The sequence below is a fragment of the Bubalus bubalis genome, chromosome 3 (assembly GCF_019923935.1).
Source record: "Bubalus bubalis isolate 160015118507 breed Murrah chromosome 3, NDDB_SH_1, whole genome shotgun sequence".
In the NCBI taxonomy this organism is placed as follows: Eukaryota; Metazoa; Chordata; class Mammalia; order Artiodactyla; family Bovidae; genus Bubalus; species Bubalus bubalis.
In genome coordinates, this window is record NC_059159.1 from 142,879,388 (window position 1) to 142,899,306 (window position 19,919).

Here is a 19,919-nt window from a genome sequence, read left to right on the forward strand (position 1 = left end):
CTCTGACCAGTGCATTCTCTTGGCAAAACTCTGTTAGCCTTTGACCTGCTTCATTTTGTATGCCAAGGCCAAATTTGCCTGTTATTCCAGGTATCTCTTGACTTCCTACTTTTGCATTCCAGTCCCCTATAATGTACCTCTGTACTTCATAAGTAATGAATTATACTTCATATAATATATTTCATAAATAATGAATCTTGTACTTCTCAGATTCCTTCTATTTCTAAAATTAGCAAATTTCACATCAACAAGCTGTGTTCCTATGAATATATGCATTGGACTGTCTGAGGAACCATCCCCAGAAACAGTATATGTCAGTAACTTAATTCCTGACTTTCATTAAGAATAATCACTGTATCCTAAAGAATGAACACACTTGCAGTAGAAGAAAACTGACTTCCTCTGAACAGGTAATCTGTAGAATTAAGTATTTTGTAACCATTCCCAGTATGCCCAATGTTAAATAGTAAGCACATATGGAAAAATCTCTCCTTTTCCCCTGAATTGCCTATAAGAAAAGAGGTATGGCAGAAAGAAGTACAGATATAACCTGAGGAGAGATGAGAGCTATCTGGAAGATGATGTTTGAGCAGTAACTTTCTTCTAGAATGTATGCAAACCAGAATTCATGTTCTGTAAATCACTAGACCTTGAATGCCCTCAGATGTCAAATTCCACAGATATTTGTTGAGAACCTACTATATCCATGGTATTTTACTTAACATGATCATGAACACAGAGGTCAGGAGTCCCAAATTCTTTATAGGCCTTTGGAGGATGGCTGGAGGATGGAGGTAACTATAAAACAAGGCAGGGAAGTCAAGGGCCATGAGAGTGATACAGAGGGCTTCGCAGCTTGAGAGGAGAATGAGGATTTGGAGCGTTCCAGAGTGGAATCTGTTTCACACATCTGTAAATGTGCTCATTTCTGTTTTGGTGATTAAGGGTGATAAGACAGTTTCTTTGCTGTACCATAGCTCTATTTATTAGTATTTAATTCTTTCCCATTTACTCCCCAACACCCCACCTTTCTTAAGAAAAATATCACTGTACAGTAAATCTTTCAAAGCCTCTAATGGTGTTGCTGAGACAATCATTTAAGCATTTAAAACACACACCACATAGTACATTTATTTTAGAAGCAGCAGTGGTTAGCCACTGGAAACTAACCATTGGGTTTGATAAAGGGGGGAGTTTTATATGTTATGGCTTATGACAGAGAATGGAAAAATGCTTTAGTGAGATGGACTGGCATTTAAAATTGAAACACAATAATAGCAAAAAGTGCTGAAGTCAAAGAACTGCTTAGAAATATGGTTACTATTTGCTGAGAGAGGCCTTTTGAGGTGGCCAGATATATGTGTTTGCAACCACAGTCAGTTCAGTCCTTCCCTAAATGTGGAACTGTGACCTTGATTGATGCCAGTGAGAGTTATTTACTTGCAGAGAAATATTTAGATGATTCATAAATCCAAGGCAAGTAAGAAATAAGTGTAATAGCAACAGGGTTTTAGTAGACTTATACATTATAGGTAACTTAGGCTGGAAACCATCCAAAGGTAATAGTGATCTTTTGAGTCTTCTGGGTTTGCTTAAAAATTCTCCTCCCCCCCCCCCCCCAAAGCTATTATATTCTGTATTGTTTCTAGTCCACAAAACTGAAATAAAATAATTTTTTAAAAAAGGTAGAGTTGGGGTATGGAAGAGAGTCTTAGCATTTGATTTATGACTTGTACAATGTAAAGGAAATGGTCATGAGAGCTGGAGGATGAGAATTTCAAGAAAAAGTATCAGCAAGTGAAAAAGCATCAGAAATTGACCTTGGGCAAATTGCTTTACTCTCTGGACGTCATTGTCTTCATTTGTAAAACTAGAGTGTTAGAAGAGAACCTTAAGGTATTTTTCAGCTTGAGAATTCCATGAAGTAGACTAGTTAAAATGGACAGCAGGACCAGATGTGGTTTTTGCTTGCTTATTTTCTTTCCAGTTTCATTGAGATTTAATTGACACATAACATTATATTACTTTAAGGTATATAACATAATGCTTTGATATATGTGTATGTTGCAGTGCTTTGTTTTAAAAAATAGTGGCCTTGGAGGTGTTTTAAACATTGGTAATAGGATGGAGGCATCAGTTCAGTTCAATTCAGTCTCTCAGTTGTGTCCAACTCTTTGCGACCCCATGAATTGAAGCACGCCAGGCCTCCCTGTCCATCACCACCTCCTGGAGTTCACCCAAACTCATGTCCATCAAGTCGATGATGCCATCCCCTTCTCCTCCTGCTCCCAATCCCTCCCAGCATCAGGCTCTTTTCCAATGAGTCAACTCTTCGCATGAGATGGCCAAAGTATTGGAGTTTCAGCTTCAGCATCAGTCCTTCCAATGAACACCCAGGACTGATCTCTGTTAGGATGGACTGGTTGGATCTCCTTGCAGTCCAAGGGACTCTCAAGAGTCTTCTCCAACACCACAGTTCAAAAGCATCAATTCTTCAGCGCTCAGCTTTCTTCACAGTCTAACCTTCACATCCATACATGACCACTGGAAAAACCATAGCCTTGACTAGATGGACCTTTGTTGACAAAATAATGTCTCTGCTTTTGAATATGCTGCCTAGGTTGGTCATAACTTTCCTTCCAAGGAGTAAGTGTCTTAATTTCATGGCTGCAATCACCATCTGCAGTGATTTTGGAGCCCAAAAAATAAAGTCTGTTTCCACTGTTTCTCCATCTATTTCCCATGAAGTGATGGGACCAGATGCCATGATCTTAGTTTTCTGAATGTTGAGCTTTAAGCCAACTTTTTCGCTCTCCTCTTTCACTTTCATCAAGAGGCTTTTGAGTTCCTCTTCACTTTCTGCCATAAAGGTAGTGTCATCTGCATATCTGAGGTTATTGATATTTCTCCTGGAAATCTTGATTCCAGCTTGTGCTTCTTCCAGCCCAGGGTTTCTCATGATGTACTCTGCATATAAGTTAAATAAGCAGAGTGTCAATGTACAGCCTTGACATACTCCTTTTCCTATTTGGAACCAGACTGTTTTTCCATGTCCCGTTTGAACTCTTGCTTCCTGATCTGCATACAGGTTTCTCAAGAGGCAGGTCAGGTGTTCTGGTATTCCCATCTCTTTCAGAATTTTCCACAGTTTATTGTGATCCACACAGTCAAAGGCTTTGGCATAGTCAATAAAGCAGAAATAGATGTTTTTCTGGAACTCTCTTGCTTTTTCCATGATCCAGCAGATGTTGGCAATTTGATCTCTGGTTCCTCTGCCTTTTCTAAAATCAGCTTAAACATCTGGAAGTTCATGGTTCACATATTGCTGAAGCCTGGCTTGGAGAATTTTGAGCATTACTTTACTAGCGTGTGAGATGAGTGCAATTGTGCGGTAGTTTGAGCATTCTTTGGCATTGCCTTTCTTTGGGATTGGAATGAAAACTGACCTTTTCCAGTCCTGTGGCCACTGCTGAGTTTTCCAAATTTGCTGGCATATTGAGTACAGCCCTTTCACAGCATCATCTCTCAGGATTTGAAATAGCTTAACTGGAATTCTATCACCTCCACTAGCTTTGTTCATAGTGATGCTTTCTAAGGCCCACTTGATTTCACATTCCAGGATGTCTGGCTCTAGGTGAGTGATCATACCATCATGATTATTGTGATGGAGGCATGGAGAGGGACAAATGTTGTCTAGAGAAAAATGTCGAATGAAACAGCATTCCAAATTAGTGAAAGGGGATAGTGTTGGGAAAAATACTTCTTTTCCATTTCTGAGGTTTCCTTTCTTGTGGAGGGAGCGTAATCACTGTAACATTCCTGGTCATTTTACTTCTCCCTTTAAGGTAGGTGGAGTGACTTATTCTGGTAAATTGTGAAAGAAGAAACTAGGTGTGCTCTGTTCAGCTCAGTTCCTCCCTTTTGCTTTTGGACTGCAGCCTTGACCACAGAGGACTGTTTTTCTTATGTCTCCAGGCCCTGAGTCTTACCTGTTGAGGATACCTGCTCTCTTGGGAGCTTTGACCTAATCCATCATTGCCTGTGACCAATCTAACTTGAGGATTTGGTTTTTAGGTACCTTTGACTTCCACACCAAGTCATATCGTTCAGTTTAGTTTTCATCAATAATGTGATATTTTGGTCTCCCTTTGCCATACCCTATCTTATTTCTCAGTATGTTCAGAATTTGGATTGGCAAGAAGAGTTCTATTCATTTCTCTCTCTCAGGCTCCAAATGCTAGAATAGAATGCAAGGGGAAAAAACTGGCTTTGGTGAAAAGGGATTATTATGTTTTCTCTGAATCTAGAGCAGGCAATATATTTCCTCTGAATCAGGAAGAGGGCACTAATTATAGAGAACTGGAAATCCTTGAGGTATAATGGAGTTTCAGGGATTCAAAATCATCACAGTTAGGTAGGAGAACAAATTAATCAGAGAATGAGTCATCAGGGATGGATTTGGAAACTTAAAAGAAGAAAAGATTTAGAATTGCCTCTCTATGGAGTATACTCAAGAATCCACTGAAAGATGTTTACAGATGGGGGCCAAGATGATGGAGTAGAAGGACCCTGAGCTCACTTCCTCTCATGACCACACCAAAATTCCAACTATTTTCAGAGCAATCATCACTGGAAAAGATCAGACCCTATCAGAGAAGATCTTCTATAACTTAAGATATAAAGAAGGACCCACAATGAGATGGGTAGGAGGGGCAGATTCACAATATAATCAACTCCTATAACCACAAACTGGAGAATAATTGTAGTGCAGAGGATCTTCCACATGAGTGAGTATTCTGAGACCCACATTGGGCTCTCCAATTTGGGGTTCCTGCACCAGGAAGGCAAGCCTCCAGAGCATTTGGCATTGAGGACCAGTGGGACTTAATTTCAGGAATCCCAAAGGACTAGTGGGAAACAAACTTCACTCTTAAAGTATTTACTACATAAAATCTCATATGCTCTCGGACCCAGCAGAAAAGCAGTAATTTGATAGAAGCCTGGACCAGATGTACCCATGGTTTTGGAGGTCTCTCGGAGAGGCAGGGGTAGCTGCAGCTGACCCTAGGGACATAGACATTGGTGGCACCCATACTGGGGAGCTGCTACTGTGTGGATACTGGTACTGGTAGGCAACATTGTGGAACCCTTCCTCTAGCTCATTAGCTGCAAGGCCTGGCTCCACCCAACAGTTTATAGGCACCTGTGCTGGAGCATCTCAGGTGAAACAATGAACTGGTTTGGAATACAGGCCCACTTCTCAGCAGATGGACTGCCTGAAGAGTTCCTGAGTCCACAGCCACCTCTGTATGTGCCTCTAGGTATTGTCCTGCCCACCAGAGGCCAGGACCCAGCTCCACCAACCAGATACAAATCACCAGATACAAGAGAACTATGATCTCACAGCCTATGGACCCAGCCTGCCTAGAGCAGGCCAGACTCTGCCCTGAAACCAGCTGGGTCCTGTCCCTGCTTATTGGCACATAAACACAAGCTTTGGAACATCCCAGACACCATACCCCCTGTGTCAAGAACTAGCCGTTCCCCACCAGTGATCTGACACCAGCTCTGGGATCCCTGGGCCATGTAGGCAGACTCCAGGACCCAGCTCTGTGAGCCAGTAGTCTAACACTAATCCCAGGACCTGGCTTCATCCATCAGTAGGGAATCAACAGCCCTGGAATCTTCTGAACCCTGACTCTGCACTATCCCCAGAGTCCCCTGGGGTTCTGCAGTCAGTCATTTTGTGACCGTGCCCAGCCAACCATCTGCCAGAAGCCTCCACACAAGCACAGGGCCTGGCAATCAAGTGGATTAGGGCCAACAAAGACTACCAGAGCACCTACATAGCCTACCACAACAGAAGGACCCACACAACCCTCATGGGGCAACCCCTAGAACATACAGCTTGGATGATGAGAGGAGGATGCACTACTAGGACACAGGACTGCTCCTACAGAAGGCTACTTTTTTGGGGTCAAGAAACATAATTAACCTTATAAGTAAAAATATAGACAGCAACTTAGGCAAAATGAGGCATCAGAGAAACATATTCCAGACAAAGGAATAAGATAAAACTCAAGAAAAACTCAGTGAAGTCTCCAGATTGGTAATCTAACCAAGAAAGAGTTCAGAGTAATCATCACAAATATGATCAAAGAACTTGAAAGAAGAATGGATTTACAAAGTGAAAAGTTAGAAATGTTTAACAAAGAGAAATATAAAGAACAACCAAACAAGGATAAAGAATACAATAAGTGAAATGAAAAATATACTAGAAGAATTCAACAGTAGACTTAATGATACAGAGGATGGGATCAGCAAGATGGAAGACAGAGTAGAGGAAATCACTGACATTGAGCAGATAAAAGAAAAAGAAGAAATGAAGACAGTTAAAGAGATCTCTGAGAGCAAGTGCACTGATATTTGTATTATAGGGGTCTCAGAAGGAAAAAGGCTGAGAACATATTTGAATACATAATAGCTGAAAGGGAACAGTCATCAGGAAGCCAAGAGAGTTCCATATAGGAGTAACCCAAAGAGAAACACACTAAGACACATTGTAACTAATATGACAAAATTTAAGAGTAGAGAATATTAAAAGCAGCAAGTGAAAAGCAATAAGTAATATACAAGGGAACTTCCATAAGGCTATCAGCTGACTTTTCAGCAGAAATGTTGCAGGCCAGAAGAGAATGACATGATATATTTAAAGTGATGAAAGGGGAAAACCTACAACCAAGAATACTCTACCCAGCAAGACTCTCATTCAGATTTTATGGAGAAATCAAAACATTTACAGGCAAGCATCCTCTAAAAGGATTCAGCACCACCAAATCAGCTTTACAACAAATGTTAAAGGAACTTCTCTAGATGAGAAAGAAAAGGCCACAACTAGAAACAAGTAAAATTACAAAATGAAAAACTCATCAATAAAGGCAAACATACTATAAAGGTAGGAAATCATCCATGCACAAAGCTACTAGGAAAGTTAAAAGACAAAACTAGTAAAATCATCTATATCTACAATAAGCAGTTAAGGAAACACAAAACAATTAAATTTTGAATATGATATAAAAAATGGGCTTTCCTGGTGGCTTAAATGGTAAAGAATCTGACTGCAATGCAGGTGACCTGGATTTGATCCCTGGGTTGGGAAGATCCACTGGAGAAGGGAATGGCTATTCATTCCAGTGTTCTTGTCTTGAGAATCCCCTCGACAGAGGAGCCTGATGGGCTACAGTTCATGTGGTCATAAAGAGTCAGACACGACTGAGCAACTAAGCACAATGATAATCAAAAATAGTAATCATGAGGGGAGAAGAATACAAATGTTGGGTTATTAAAATGCATTTGAAATTAAGAGATCAGCAACTTAAAACAATTTTATATATATGTTGCTGAAGAACCAGTGGCTCACTGAAGAAATAAAAGAGGAAATTTAAAAAAGAAAAACCTAGAGACAAATGAGAATGAAGACATTCCAAAACCTATAGGACATAACAAAAGCAGTTCTCAGAGGGCATTGTATAATGATACAAGCTTACCTCAGGAAATAGTAAAAACAACCTATCCCTATAACAGATGTAAACTTTTATATATAGAATGGATGAACAACAAACACCTACTGTATAGCACTATATTCATATAGTTCAGAAGAAATATGTTCAATATACTATGGTAAACCATAGAGAAAAGAATATAAAAGTGTGTGCGTTGAATCACTTTGCTGTGTTGTAGAAAGTAACACGACATTGTAGATTAATTATACTTCAGGAAAGAAAAAAGAAAGGAAAAAATAAAATGTAGATGAATTATATCTCAATGAACCTGTGAAAAATTATATCATAACTTATAGGAAAAACAAAGCAAAATAAAACCTTAAGCCCTACACCTAAAGGAACTATGGCAAGAAGAACAAATAAAACCCAAAGATAGTGAAGGAAAGAAATGAAGATGAGAGCAGAAATAAATGAAATAGAAGCTAAAACAATTGAAAAGACCAATGAAACTAGAAGCTAGTTCTTTGAAAAGATAAACAAAGTTGATAAACTAGACCTATCAAGAAAAAGAGAGGGCCCAAATTGATAAAACCAGAAATGAAAAAAGTTACAACTGACACCAGAGAAATATAAAAGATCATGAGACTACTGTGACCATCTCTATGCCAATAACCTGGATAAACTGAAAGAAATGGACAAATTCTTAGAAATATACAGTCTCCTCAGACTGAACCAGAAGAAACAAAATTTGAATCAACTAATTCCCAGTAATGAAATTGAATAAGTAATTTTATAACTTCTGACAAGGAAAAGTCTAGGACCAAATGGCTTCACAGGTGAATTCTACCAAATATTTAGAGAGGAGTTAACACCTATCCTTTTCAAAATATTGTGGAGGAAAGAACACTTCCAAATTCATCCTATGAAACCAGCATTGCCTTGATACCAGATGAAGATATCACACACCCAAATACTTAGCAGGTAAGGAAAAGTGAAAGTCTGTCAGTCATGTCTGACTCTTGTGACTCCATTGACTATAGCCTACCAGGCTCCTCTGTCCATGGAATTCTCCAGGCTAGAATACTGGAGTGGGTAGCCATTCCCTTCTCCAGGGTATCTTCTCAACCCAGGGATTGAACCTGGGTCTCCTGTATTGCAGGTGGATTCTTTACCATCTGAGCCACCAAGGAAGCCCAAGAATACTGGAGTGGGTAGCCTATCCCTTCTCCAGCAGATCTTCCCAACCCAGGAACCGAATTGGAGTCTCCTGCATTACAGGCAAATTCTTTTCCAGCTGAGTTACCAGGTAAGGAATTGGCCTGCAATGCAGGAGTCACAGAAAACATGGCTTCAATCCCTGGGTCAGGAAGATCCCGTTCTAGTATTCTCTTGCCTGGGAAATCCCATGGAGAGAGGAGCCTGGCAGACTATAGTCCATGGGATCTCAAAAGAGTCACATAGGACTGAGTGACTAAGCATGCACACACACAAAAAGATAATTACAGACTGATATCACTGAGGAACATAAATGCAGAGATCCTCAGCAAAATATTTGCAAACCAAATCCAGCAATACTTTAAAAGGATCATATACCCTGATCAAGTGGGATTTACCCCAAGGATGCAAGGATTTTTCAATATCCACAAATCAATCAGTGTAATACACTACATCAACAAATTGAAAAAATGTAACCTGTCACTGTTTGCAGGTTACATGATACTATTCATAGAAAATCCTATGCTGAAAGAAATTGAAGATGACACAAGCAGATGTTTGTGGATTGGAAGAATCAATATTGTTAAAATGATGTACTATCCAGAGAAATCTACAGGTTTAATGCAATCCTTACATGTATACCTGTGGCGGATTCATTTTGATATTTGGCAAAGCTAATACAGTTATGTAAAGTTTAAAAAAAAAAAATAAATAAAATCTGTTTTGCAAAAAAAAAAAAAAAAAGAAAAAGAAAAAATACCAATGGTATTTTTCACAGAATTAGAACAAAAAATTTTTACATTTGTCTGGGAACACAAAAGATCCCCAAAAGCCAAGGCAATCTTGAGAAAGAAGAACAGAGATGGAGGAACCATACTCTCTGACTTCAGACTATACTACAAAGCTACAGTAATCAAAACAGTGGTATTGGCCAAAAGCAAAATATAGACCAATGAAACAGGATAGAAGGCCCAGAACTAAAGTAATGCACTTATATTCAATTAATCAATGACAAAAGAAGCAAGAATATACAAGGGAGAAAAGACAGTCTCTTCAATAAATTGTGGTGGGAAAACTGGACATTTATATGTTAGAGAATGAAATTAGAACCTTCTCTAACACTGTTCCAAAAAATAAAATAGATTAAAGACCTAAATGTAAGACCTAAAATCATAAAACTGCTAGAAAAATAACATGGCAGAACACCCTTTGACATAAATCATAGCAATATTTTTTTGGCTCTATCTCCCAAATAAGGGAAATAAAAGCAAAAATAAATATATGGGACCTAATTTAACTTAAAGGCTTTTAAATAGCAAAGTAAGCCATCAACAAAATGAAAAGACAACCTACTGAATGGGAGAAAATGTTTGCAAATGATGTGACCAATAAAGTGTTAATATTCAAAATATATAAACAGTTCATATGGTTCAACATAAAAAACAAGCAACATGATTACAAGAGAAGATGCTTAACATCACTCATCATCATCAGGGAAATGCAAATCAAAACCACAATGAAAGACCACCTCACACCTAGCAGAATGGTTGTCATCAAAAAGAACACAAATAGCATTGGCTGGAATGTGAAGAAAAGGAAACTCTTGCACAGTGTTGGTGGGAGTGTAAATTGTTGTAACCACTGTGGAAAACTGTATGTGAGTTTCTCAAAATTCTGAAAATAGAACAACCATAGCAATTGCCCTCCTGGGTATATATCCAAAAAGACAACTCTTACTTGAAAAGATACATGCACCTCAGTGTTCTTATTAACATTGTTACACTTGCCAAGATATGGAAGCCACGTAAATGTCCATCAACAGATGAATAGATGTGGTGTGTGTGTATGTATATATCTATATCTATCTATCTATCTATCTATATGAAAAGACAGTCTACTGAATGGGAGAAAATGTGGTGTATATATATGTACACAATGGAGTACTATGAAGCAATAGAAAAGAATAAAAATTTTGCCATTTGGATGAACTTTGAGGGTATAATTCTAGGTGAAATGTCAGAGAAAGACAAATACTGTGAGATCACTTATATGTAGAATCTGAAAAAATCAACAAGCTAGTAAATATAACAACAAAAAAAAGCAGACTCATGGATATAGAGAACAAATTGGTGGTTATGGGTGGGGACAGGGAAGGGGAAGGGACACATAAGGGTAAAGGAGTAAGAGGTACAAACTTTTGTATAAAATAATCTACAAGGATATATTGTACAATATAAGGAATATAGCCAATATTTTATAGTAACTATAAATGGAGTGTAACCTCTAGAAATTGTGAGTCACTGTGTTATACACCTATAGCTTATATATAATATATTTAATCAAATGCACTTCAGTTTTTTAAAAATCTCATAAAGAGGACCAAAAGATTTCCAGTTAGGTTGACAGACAAAGTGACATTAACAGTCTTGGATGGACAGGGCTCTAAGGTAGCCTAGGGATAGCCACCAGGGACAAAAGTGGTGAAAACCACTCTACACAACATATTTTATTGTTAAATTATATTAACTTTCACATTAGGACTCTATTAAGGTTAGATAATAAATGGTTTTATCTATATTATTACAAATTCTAATGTATTCTTTTTCAAATTTCATAGTTTAGACAGCCACCAAGTTAACCCTTTTCTTAGTTGATTCAGAGTTTTCATTATGTGTGTCCAGGTATTTTTTAATTAAACAAAAAACAATGTTTTAATAGCCCAATCAACAAAATAGTACATTATAGCAACTCCAAAATCCAGCAGGGTCAAGTTTTAACAATCTGTTGTTTCTAATTACATAAATATAGCCAGTAGCTTTACTGAAGTTTATTATAAATAATATGACAATTTCAGTTCTCACGCTGAAAGGAAAATACCCTAGCTTATTTCCTTTGCCCGTTGACTTTTCTAGGACTAAAGTGTGTGCCATGCATGTGTGCTAAGTCGCTTCAGTCGTGTCTGACTCTGTGTGACCCTATGGACTGTAGCCCACTAGGCTCCTCTGTCCATGGGATTCTCCAGGCAAGAATACTGGAGTGGGTTACCATGCCCTCCTCCAGGGGATCTTCCAAACCCAGAGATCAAACTGTTTCTTCTGCGGCTCCTGCATTGCAGATGGGTTCTTTACCACTAACAGCACCTACAGGTTCTTTACCACTAGCAGCACCTGGGAAGCCCAGAGTGTGTGCCAGCTTCTCCATAAAGTGATCTCAGACTATTCTTTTACATCCCTGATTACTCTCGGTTCTTATCATTCTAAAAGTCAAAGTGTATATGAACACTCACAGTTTGGTGGGGGGAGGGAGAGAAGGGAGCAGGAAGGGTTTCAGGAGGCAACTGCACTTAAACTATGTGGAGGGAGAATAGATTTGGGAGATGGATATGGAAGGTGGGAGCCAGGAGCACTCCAGGCATGACATAGTAGTCCAAAAAGCATGGAGGTAAGGTGTCAGGTCATCTTTAGGGAGCAGTGGATTGAGCAGGCCTTTTTTTTTTTGGCCACACCATTGAGTCCTGTGGAATCTTAGTTACCTGACCAAGGACCGAACCGGAGGCCCCTGCAGTGGAAGCTTGGAATCTTAACCACTGGACCACCAGAGGAGTCCTGAGTATGCCCTTTGACTAGAGGACAAGGATTTGAAGGGGGTGTGGTCTCCATGACAAGGAAAATAGCTTGAAACTAGACTGTACAAGTCTGCCAGAAGCCAGATCCTTTTAAGGCTAGGTGAGATTTTGATGAGGAAATAGCTTGTAGGGAGGTAGAAAATGAAAATTCAATAGGTTTAATTGTTGAAATAAGATTCTAGAAGGAAAGGAAATAATCTAGGAGATTGGCAGATAAAGTTAGAAGGAAAGTGAGGAGGACTTAAACAATAAAAAGGGAGGGCTCAATTTTACTTGAAAAGTCAAACAAGTAATGTTGTTTTGTAGTTGATGAAAGAATACCTCTTGATATTTAGAAATACAAAAGTGATTTTAAGTAAATCTGCTTTGTCAGAGTTTTCATTTCCTTTCCTCTGCCATTTTTTTTTTTCATTTTTTGGTTAAAAAAATATGTTGAAAGAAATTAGGTACACAACAGGGACTGAAATAATTTAAAATAATTTTTCTTTTAGTTGGATTGCTGTTATAAAATAAGACTACATTTTGATTCAGAACTTTTACGAAGAACTTGGGTATTTTATTACAACATCTGTTTCTACATTTTAATTTCTCTCCTTCCTTTTATAGATATTTGCATACTTTTTTTTTCCAATGAGAAGACCTTTTTGTTTGCCACAAGAAGGCTATTATCCAGAATGTTAATGGGTTTTCAGCTATTAAGATGTAATGATATACCTTGAGTATTTAACTATAAATTTGAAAAATCTCTGTGAACAATCTCAAAGGAATACTTCGAAGGCACTCCTGGTAAATTGGCTCATTTTCCTGTAATTTACTGGAAGTGCTGATATGAGAATAGTCCTAATGTGAAAAGTACATTAATCCCTGGAGTTACATTGTATGTATTAAATTATTATTCTCAAAGAATAAAACGTATGAGGCCATTTAGCCTTCATTCACATCTGTTACTTAGAATCACAGTAGAAAAACAATCACTTTTTTTCTGATGCACAAAATTAAAAATACATTTAATATCTTTTAAAACAAGAGGTACAGTGATGCTCAGTTACATTTTTGCCCAACAATCGTTCTTTTCCAAGACAAGGACTGTTCTACAATAGTTAGGAACATGATTCTTCTGGTTTTGTGGAGGCCTCTTTTATTCCACTGATAACTGAAATATTTTTAGAAATCCATAATGTAGTTTGATGTCAGCCAAAAAGGTTAGTCTGCCTTGTAGCCATGAGCTTCTACTACACTGTGGAATTATTTAAGGAGGTAATCAACTTGCAGAAGCAGCAGTTGCAGGAGCAAAGGATCTTATTTGGGATTTTGTCTAATTGTGTTTTTCTTCTTTACCAGGGGATGAAAGTTGTGGAACCCCAGTTTGTGACATCAGGTGTTTTTTGGAAAGCAGCCATTTGTGACTCTGGAAGACTGGGACTAATAGGAAGCCCCTTCTGAGATTTTACCAAAATTCTTGAACAGTACTACCATGGACATAAAGCTGGATCCCTCTCGAGATGACCTGCCTCTCATGGCCAACACCAGCCACATACTTGTGAAACACTATGTACTGGATTTAGATGTGGATTTTGAAAGTCAAGTCATTGAAGGCACCATAGTGCTTTTCCTCGAGTCTGGAAACAGATTCAAGAAACGGAGTAGTTCCACCAAGGTAGCCTGCCCATCAGAGTCAAACGAAGCCTGCAAATTTAGGATGCCTGAACCCTGCCAGATTCCTGTGACAAATACAAAGACCTTCTCATCTAAAATAGGATATAATGATTTTGTAATCTGTGGTAAAGGTGAAAAAGATACTTCTGGTAAAGATGGTAACCATGACAACCAGGAACAGGCTTCTGGGATTTCTAGCTCAAAGTACTGCTGTGACACAGGGAATCATGGGAGTGAGGAATTTTTGCTAGTGTTGGACTGCTGTGATTTATCTGTGTTAAAGGTTGAGGAGGTGGATGTTGCTGCTGTGCCAGGTATTGAAAAATTTACAAGGTCTCCCAAGCTCAGGAATCAGATTGTACATGAACTCATGGCTCTGCCTACAGATCGTTGGAGGGAGCAGTTAGACTATTACGCTCGCTGCAGCCAGGCTCCTGGCTGTGGGGAACTCCTATTTGACACTGACACTTGGAGCTTACAGATCAGGAAGACAGGGGCTCAGACAGCTACTGACTTTCCTCATGCCATAAGGATACGATACAGAACCAAACCCCAGGGGCGATCAGTTACATGGACCTCAGACCAGAGTGGCAGGTAGGTTATCTGGGTACTCCGCAGTTCCCTGGTCTTTAATCTTACACACTGGGAGATGAACATTTGCAAAGATGCTCCTCTTTATTCTGTGGCATTACCCATCTAACCTTAAGTCCTTCGACCCTCAGGGAAACAGGTAAACTCCCAGGCATGCTGAACTCTTAATAGGATTACTTCCCTGAAGATGAAAAAGATTACTTTATTAAGCCCCTGTATTTCTGAGTTAGGAGACTGAAAGTCAGATTTAATCGTTAAATCTCAAGCCTAGCTCTCTGTTGAGATCTCTGCTAGCAACTTCCTGTACTGTAGATGGAAACGATATGTGTCTTTGAGCAAATACTTTCCCAAAGTTCCTTCATATTCCCCCGAGGGAATAAATAGTTGCTGTGTTGGGTTGGTGTGAATTCTGGCAAAGTGCTTCCAAATAAAGCCAGCTCTGCTTTGTGACTTTCTTACTGTATCCATCTCTTGGCAGCTATGCCTCCATGGACTTCGTCAGTTATTATATAATGTGAGCCCTCAAAGCACTGGGGAGATCTGTTTCTGAGGAGTGTGACAGTCAGTCCTGCTGAGTTGACACTTGCTTCTTTGGCTGTGATTCTGGGTATTTGACACCAAGGGGACTCCTGATTTTATGTGTGGAGAGGCAGAATTGATGAAACATCAGTGTTCGGGGGAGTATATAGGCAGTTCTGTTCTTCTCTTCCTCCAGCAGTTTAGGGTTTTTAGAATTTGAGAATTTTCAAGTCAAACTTTATTGATTCCTCATTATTTTACCTATTTATTTGTGCTAATGTACTGTGAATCAATACAGTAATTATTGCAGGGCTTAGTTGGACGAACGTTCCTCTCTGTGAGCTTGTTTTTGAAGCGCGACTCCCTTAATGAAGGCAGTGGTCTAGATAAACTGCTTACATCTCTCCCCTAACTCACCCCCCTCAAAAAACCCTTTCAGCTTATATTTTTTAAAGCATCACCTTGAGTTTGAGCTCTCATTATCCCGCTCCTTGCCTCCAGTCTTACCTCCTGCTCTGGTCTCTCTCCCTGCTCAGAATGAGTTCACTTCCTGTCTTATTTCTGCTAGAATCTGAGGCAGCCTTTGGGATAGGGCAGGGTAGTGCAAATTTACATCAGTAGAAAAGCATAGTGATTTGTTTATAGAATTACTTACTGAATATTCTTGGGAGTCTGTGAAGGAAAGAAATAGATGTTCTTATTGTATCTTTAAATTTTTTGGAAATTATTAAAGATGAGCTTTTAATAAGATTTAACAATATACTGTCTCTGAATATTTAACTAGGAAATTCTAGTTTTCATACTTCCAGATATTTCATTTTTGAATTAGAATAATGGGGAAGAAGAAACCATTGACAGTATTTGGAAGAAATACTCATTCATGATCTCAAACATAACTTTCTTCTCTGTGTTTACTACAGAGACTAGACTTGTGAATTACATTACATATGAAGTGTTGAGTAGGAATGAGTTGTTGATAGCTAGTTTCCTTAAAGAAACTCTCAAAAGGTCCTTGGGCACATTTTACTCCTGAAAGGTTGACTTGACTTTACTCTTGATGTCTCCTTTTCTGAATATTCAATAAATACATGATCCAGCAAGAGTTTAAACTGTATCCTTGGAAGTCTGTAATTATATGTTAGTAAATAAATGACATTTATGGAGTTTTACAAAGATAATAAATTTGTTTGTTAAACCTTAAAAGATTTTTCCTCCCTTTTTTTTTCTTTTTTGGGGGGAATTTTATTACAGTCACAATGAATCTTCCATGAATGGTCACTAAATTCTCCCACATGTTTAAGAATAAATCTAGGTATATACTGGTAACTGTTTGGATACTGTAAGGACTTAAAATGTCCAAGGATTCCAGGTTGCTAGATAGAAATAATTTCTTGTTAGTAATCACCAGGGTTTCAAATTAAAGTAGTGGTTAAATTTTTACCATTGAATGGCAGAATACTATCAACTACTATAAATTTTTAGTCTGGATGAGAAACTTTTTATTCTCATTTTACAAGTAGAAATATTCTATAACGTTACTGAAAGCTCCTGGAAAAATCTATGTCTTAATTGTGTAAAGGAGCTGTGTTTCTTTTGATTTTTACCATGTCCCTTATTGTAAGCAAAGATTTCAATACATTTTTAAAAAATGAATTATATTAGCTTTCAAAAATTTTCCATTTTTAACCAGATACTAGACAGAAATTTAAGAAAAACTCTAACCTTGTACCTGTCCTTTCAGGTTCCAACAGTGGCTTCTCCCCTTCCCACTCTCATTCTACACCTTGTTGAGAATTTTCAATTGCTTAGTCATTTTGGACCCTATGACCCCATGGACTGCAGCATGCCAGGCTTCCCTGTCCTTCACTATCTCCTGGAGTTTGTTCAAACTCATGTCCATTGAATTGGTAATGCCATCTAACCACCTCATCCTCTCTTGTCCCCTTTTCCTCCTGTCTTCAATCTTTTGGAGCATCAGGGTCTTTTCCAAGGAGGCAACTCCTCGCATCAGGTGGCCAAAGTATTGGAGCTTCAGCGTCAGTTCTTCCAATGCATATTCAGGGTTGATTTCCTTTAGGATTGACTGGTTTGTTGAGAATAAAATTTGTTATTTTGTTTGATAATATGTAAATAAATAATCACTTAGGAGGTCAGAGGATCCCAGGAGGAAATTATAAAATGTGACGGAACAATCTAGCTATATTAAAAATGTATGAAACAATCTCATTGAAGAGAGTAGAGGGGAAAATGTGCTGACCTAAGTAACTTTAGAAATGAGTTGAATCTGTAAGGCTGAAAGCAAAATGAACTGTAGATAATTACTGCACTATAGTTGATAGAGTTGTTTCCCATGGGAATACAGGTTAACAATTCTGGTACCACTCTACATGTATACTGGAATTGAGTAATTTAGTAAATGGATGCAGATGATGGGAGCCAGGTTTCTCACTGTTGAAGTGGGAGTTTACAGATGAGCAAGGGGAAGAGGATAGAATGATTCGTGTGGAAATGGATTAGAATGGAAGACATCACTATGAACTCACGTTTAGCATAATACAGATACAGATGGTTGCATGTAGAAATAATTATAGATATGGGGTGTTTGCAAGCGTTAGCATACACACATGTATTTCCTTGTTTCTCAGCTGAGTGGGTTTAGAAGCAGTGAGTACTCCCTGGTGCCCAGATCTTGGTTTCTAATATCATGCTCCAGTGAAGGAACCAGAGTTCTTGGAGAAATGGCTGGGGCTAGAGCAGGAAACATACAAGATGAAGCTGTAGCATCTATTGTGCCAGAAAATAAGGAAATGCTCTAACAACAGCAATAAGAACCTGGAATTGCATGAGTGTATTAAAGTCCAAGGACTCATCTGAAAGAACTCCTAGTGACCAAAACTAAGCAACAAAGTAAAATAGTTTTAAATGATAACCCAAAGTTTAAAATAAATATTCATGAGTCCATACTAATATAAAAAAGTGATTGACTTAAATAAGCAAATGGGGAGAATGGCCAAATCCATGGTGCAGATGTCCAAGTTACATAGAAACTGCCCTCAAGAAGGATGGAATGGGGAGGGAGGAGGGAGGAGGGTTCAGGATGGGGAACACATGTATACCTGTGGCGGATTCATTTTGATATTTGGCAAAACTAATACAATTATGCAAAGTTTAAAAATAAAATTAAAAAAAAAAAAAAAGAAGGTAGAACATAATTCCTCCCTCCTGAAGTGAGGACTATTCATAATGACTTCTTTCCAAAGAGGACGGTATGGAAAGGAGGAGAAAGTAAATTTTCATTAGTGAAACCTGACAAACATGACCTCGGCAAGGAGATCAAAGCTGACATCAACACTGATGAGTCACGTTGATAGTATGTGATGAAAATAGCATCTTTGATCTTCCTCCTCAAAACCCATAGCCCCGATCTAACCAAGAGAAAATATCAGGTAAATCAGACTTTTAACAAAATACCTGACCAGTACTCCTCAAAACTCTCAAAGCCAATATAAGTAAAGTCTTCAGACACTGTCACAATCAATAGAAGCCTAAAGAGACATGATAATTAAAATTAATGTAGTATTCTAGAATAGAAAAGTGTATAAAGGATTTTTTTTAAAGAGAGAACTAAGGAAATCAGTAAAATCTGAACTTTAGTTAATAATAATGTGTCAACTGTGACAAATATACTAATGTAAGTTGTAGGGAAAACTGAGTATGGAATATATGGGAAGTCTGTGTTTTATCTTTGTAGTTTTAAAAACACATCTAGGGACTTCCTGATGCTCCAGTGGTTTAGAGTCTGCCTTCCAATGCAGGGGATGCTCAGGGAATTAAGATCCCTGCTCAGGGAACTAAGATCCCACATGCCATGGGGCAACTAAGCCAGCACACCCCCAATAAAACATCTCCGATGCTGCAACTAAGATCTGAAGCAGCCAAAAATAAATAAATATTTAAAAATAAATCTAAAACTGATTAAAAAAAAGTCATCAAAAATAAATATCAAATTTGAAAAAATAATCCTCTTTCCACCCTGAAATTCCCCTTTCCTAAGAGCTGTCACCCCATTTTCTTATCAAGTAGCAATGTTTTCTAGATGGGAACTGAAAATATATTTGCCACTGTAAAAGAGTATTTCTTTTCGGTCATTGTCAATAACTTACTCTCCCTCATTGTTATTCTAGTTCTAAGATGAAATAGCTGGAAATATAAAAACTACATTTTCCTACTTTCTTTCAACCATTGTGGAGTTCTGGCTTCTCTCGAATCTACTTGCTCTTTCTTGCCTCCATCATTCAGATACTAGATTTTAAATGACCTTTAAAAATGACTGATAAAACAAACACATACATAACAATATGATACATGCTTCTTGGAAAAAGTACTTACTTTTGTGTGGTGTTGTGAGTATGTGTGCCTTTTAAAAATATTTAGATGAGAACTGGAGCCATTATTCTTGCTAAGCTAGATAAGAAGACAATATCTTTTTGATTCTAGAGCCTCAGCATACTTTAGAAAAAAAAATCTTTAAAAAATGGAAACCTTTATTCAAAGTTTATGTGTTTCCTGCATTTTTTCATTTCAGTGAATAAAATGTTATTTAAAATCAAAGCATTCTTTCTGGTAATTCATTCCTTTTCCCCTTTGGATCACTGAGATAGTTGTGGAACCAGCCAGGTGGTCTAGGAGATCTTGCTTAAGCTGATGACATCACTGAATGAGTTGAATGGAGGGGAAATCCAGTTAAATATAGGAAATTTATTTTAGAAGCAACAATTATTTGCTCATTGTTAAAAATATCCGACTAGGAA

The 19,919-nt window shown here is 38.1% G+C and overlaps 1 protein-coding gene and 1 long non-coding RNA gene across 13 annotated transcripts in view; one reads left to right on the plus strand and one right to left on the minus strand.

Moving 5' to 3' along the window:
- LOC123332916 overlaps positions 1–13,804 on the minus strand; it is a 70,189-nt gene extending 56,385 nt beyond the window's left edge. Inside the window, exon 1 of the long non-coding RNA XR_006550084.2 lies at positions 13,681–13,804. This is a non-coding gene — a long non-coding RNA (uncharacterized LOC123332916). The remainder of the gene's footprint in view (positions 1–13,680) is intronic.
- AOPEP (aminopeptidase O (putative)) overlaps positions 1–19,919 on the plus strand; it is a 423,192-nt gene that overhangs the window by 55,769 nt on the left and 347,504 nt on the right. For all 12 annotated transcript variants that reach the window (XM_025281992.3, XM_044940256.2, XM_044940257.2 and 9 more), the window contains one exon: positions 13,684–14,592. In XM_025281992.3, coding sequence (XP_025137777.3) covers positions 13,817–14,592 — 776 coding nt within the window. In that variant the 5' untranslated portion in view covers positions 13,684–13,816. The remainder of the gene's footprint in view (positions 1–13,683; positions 14,593–19,919) is intronic.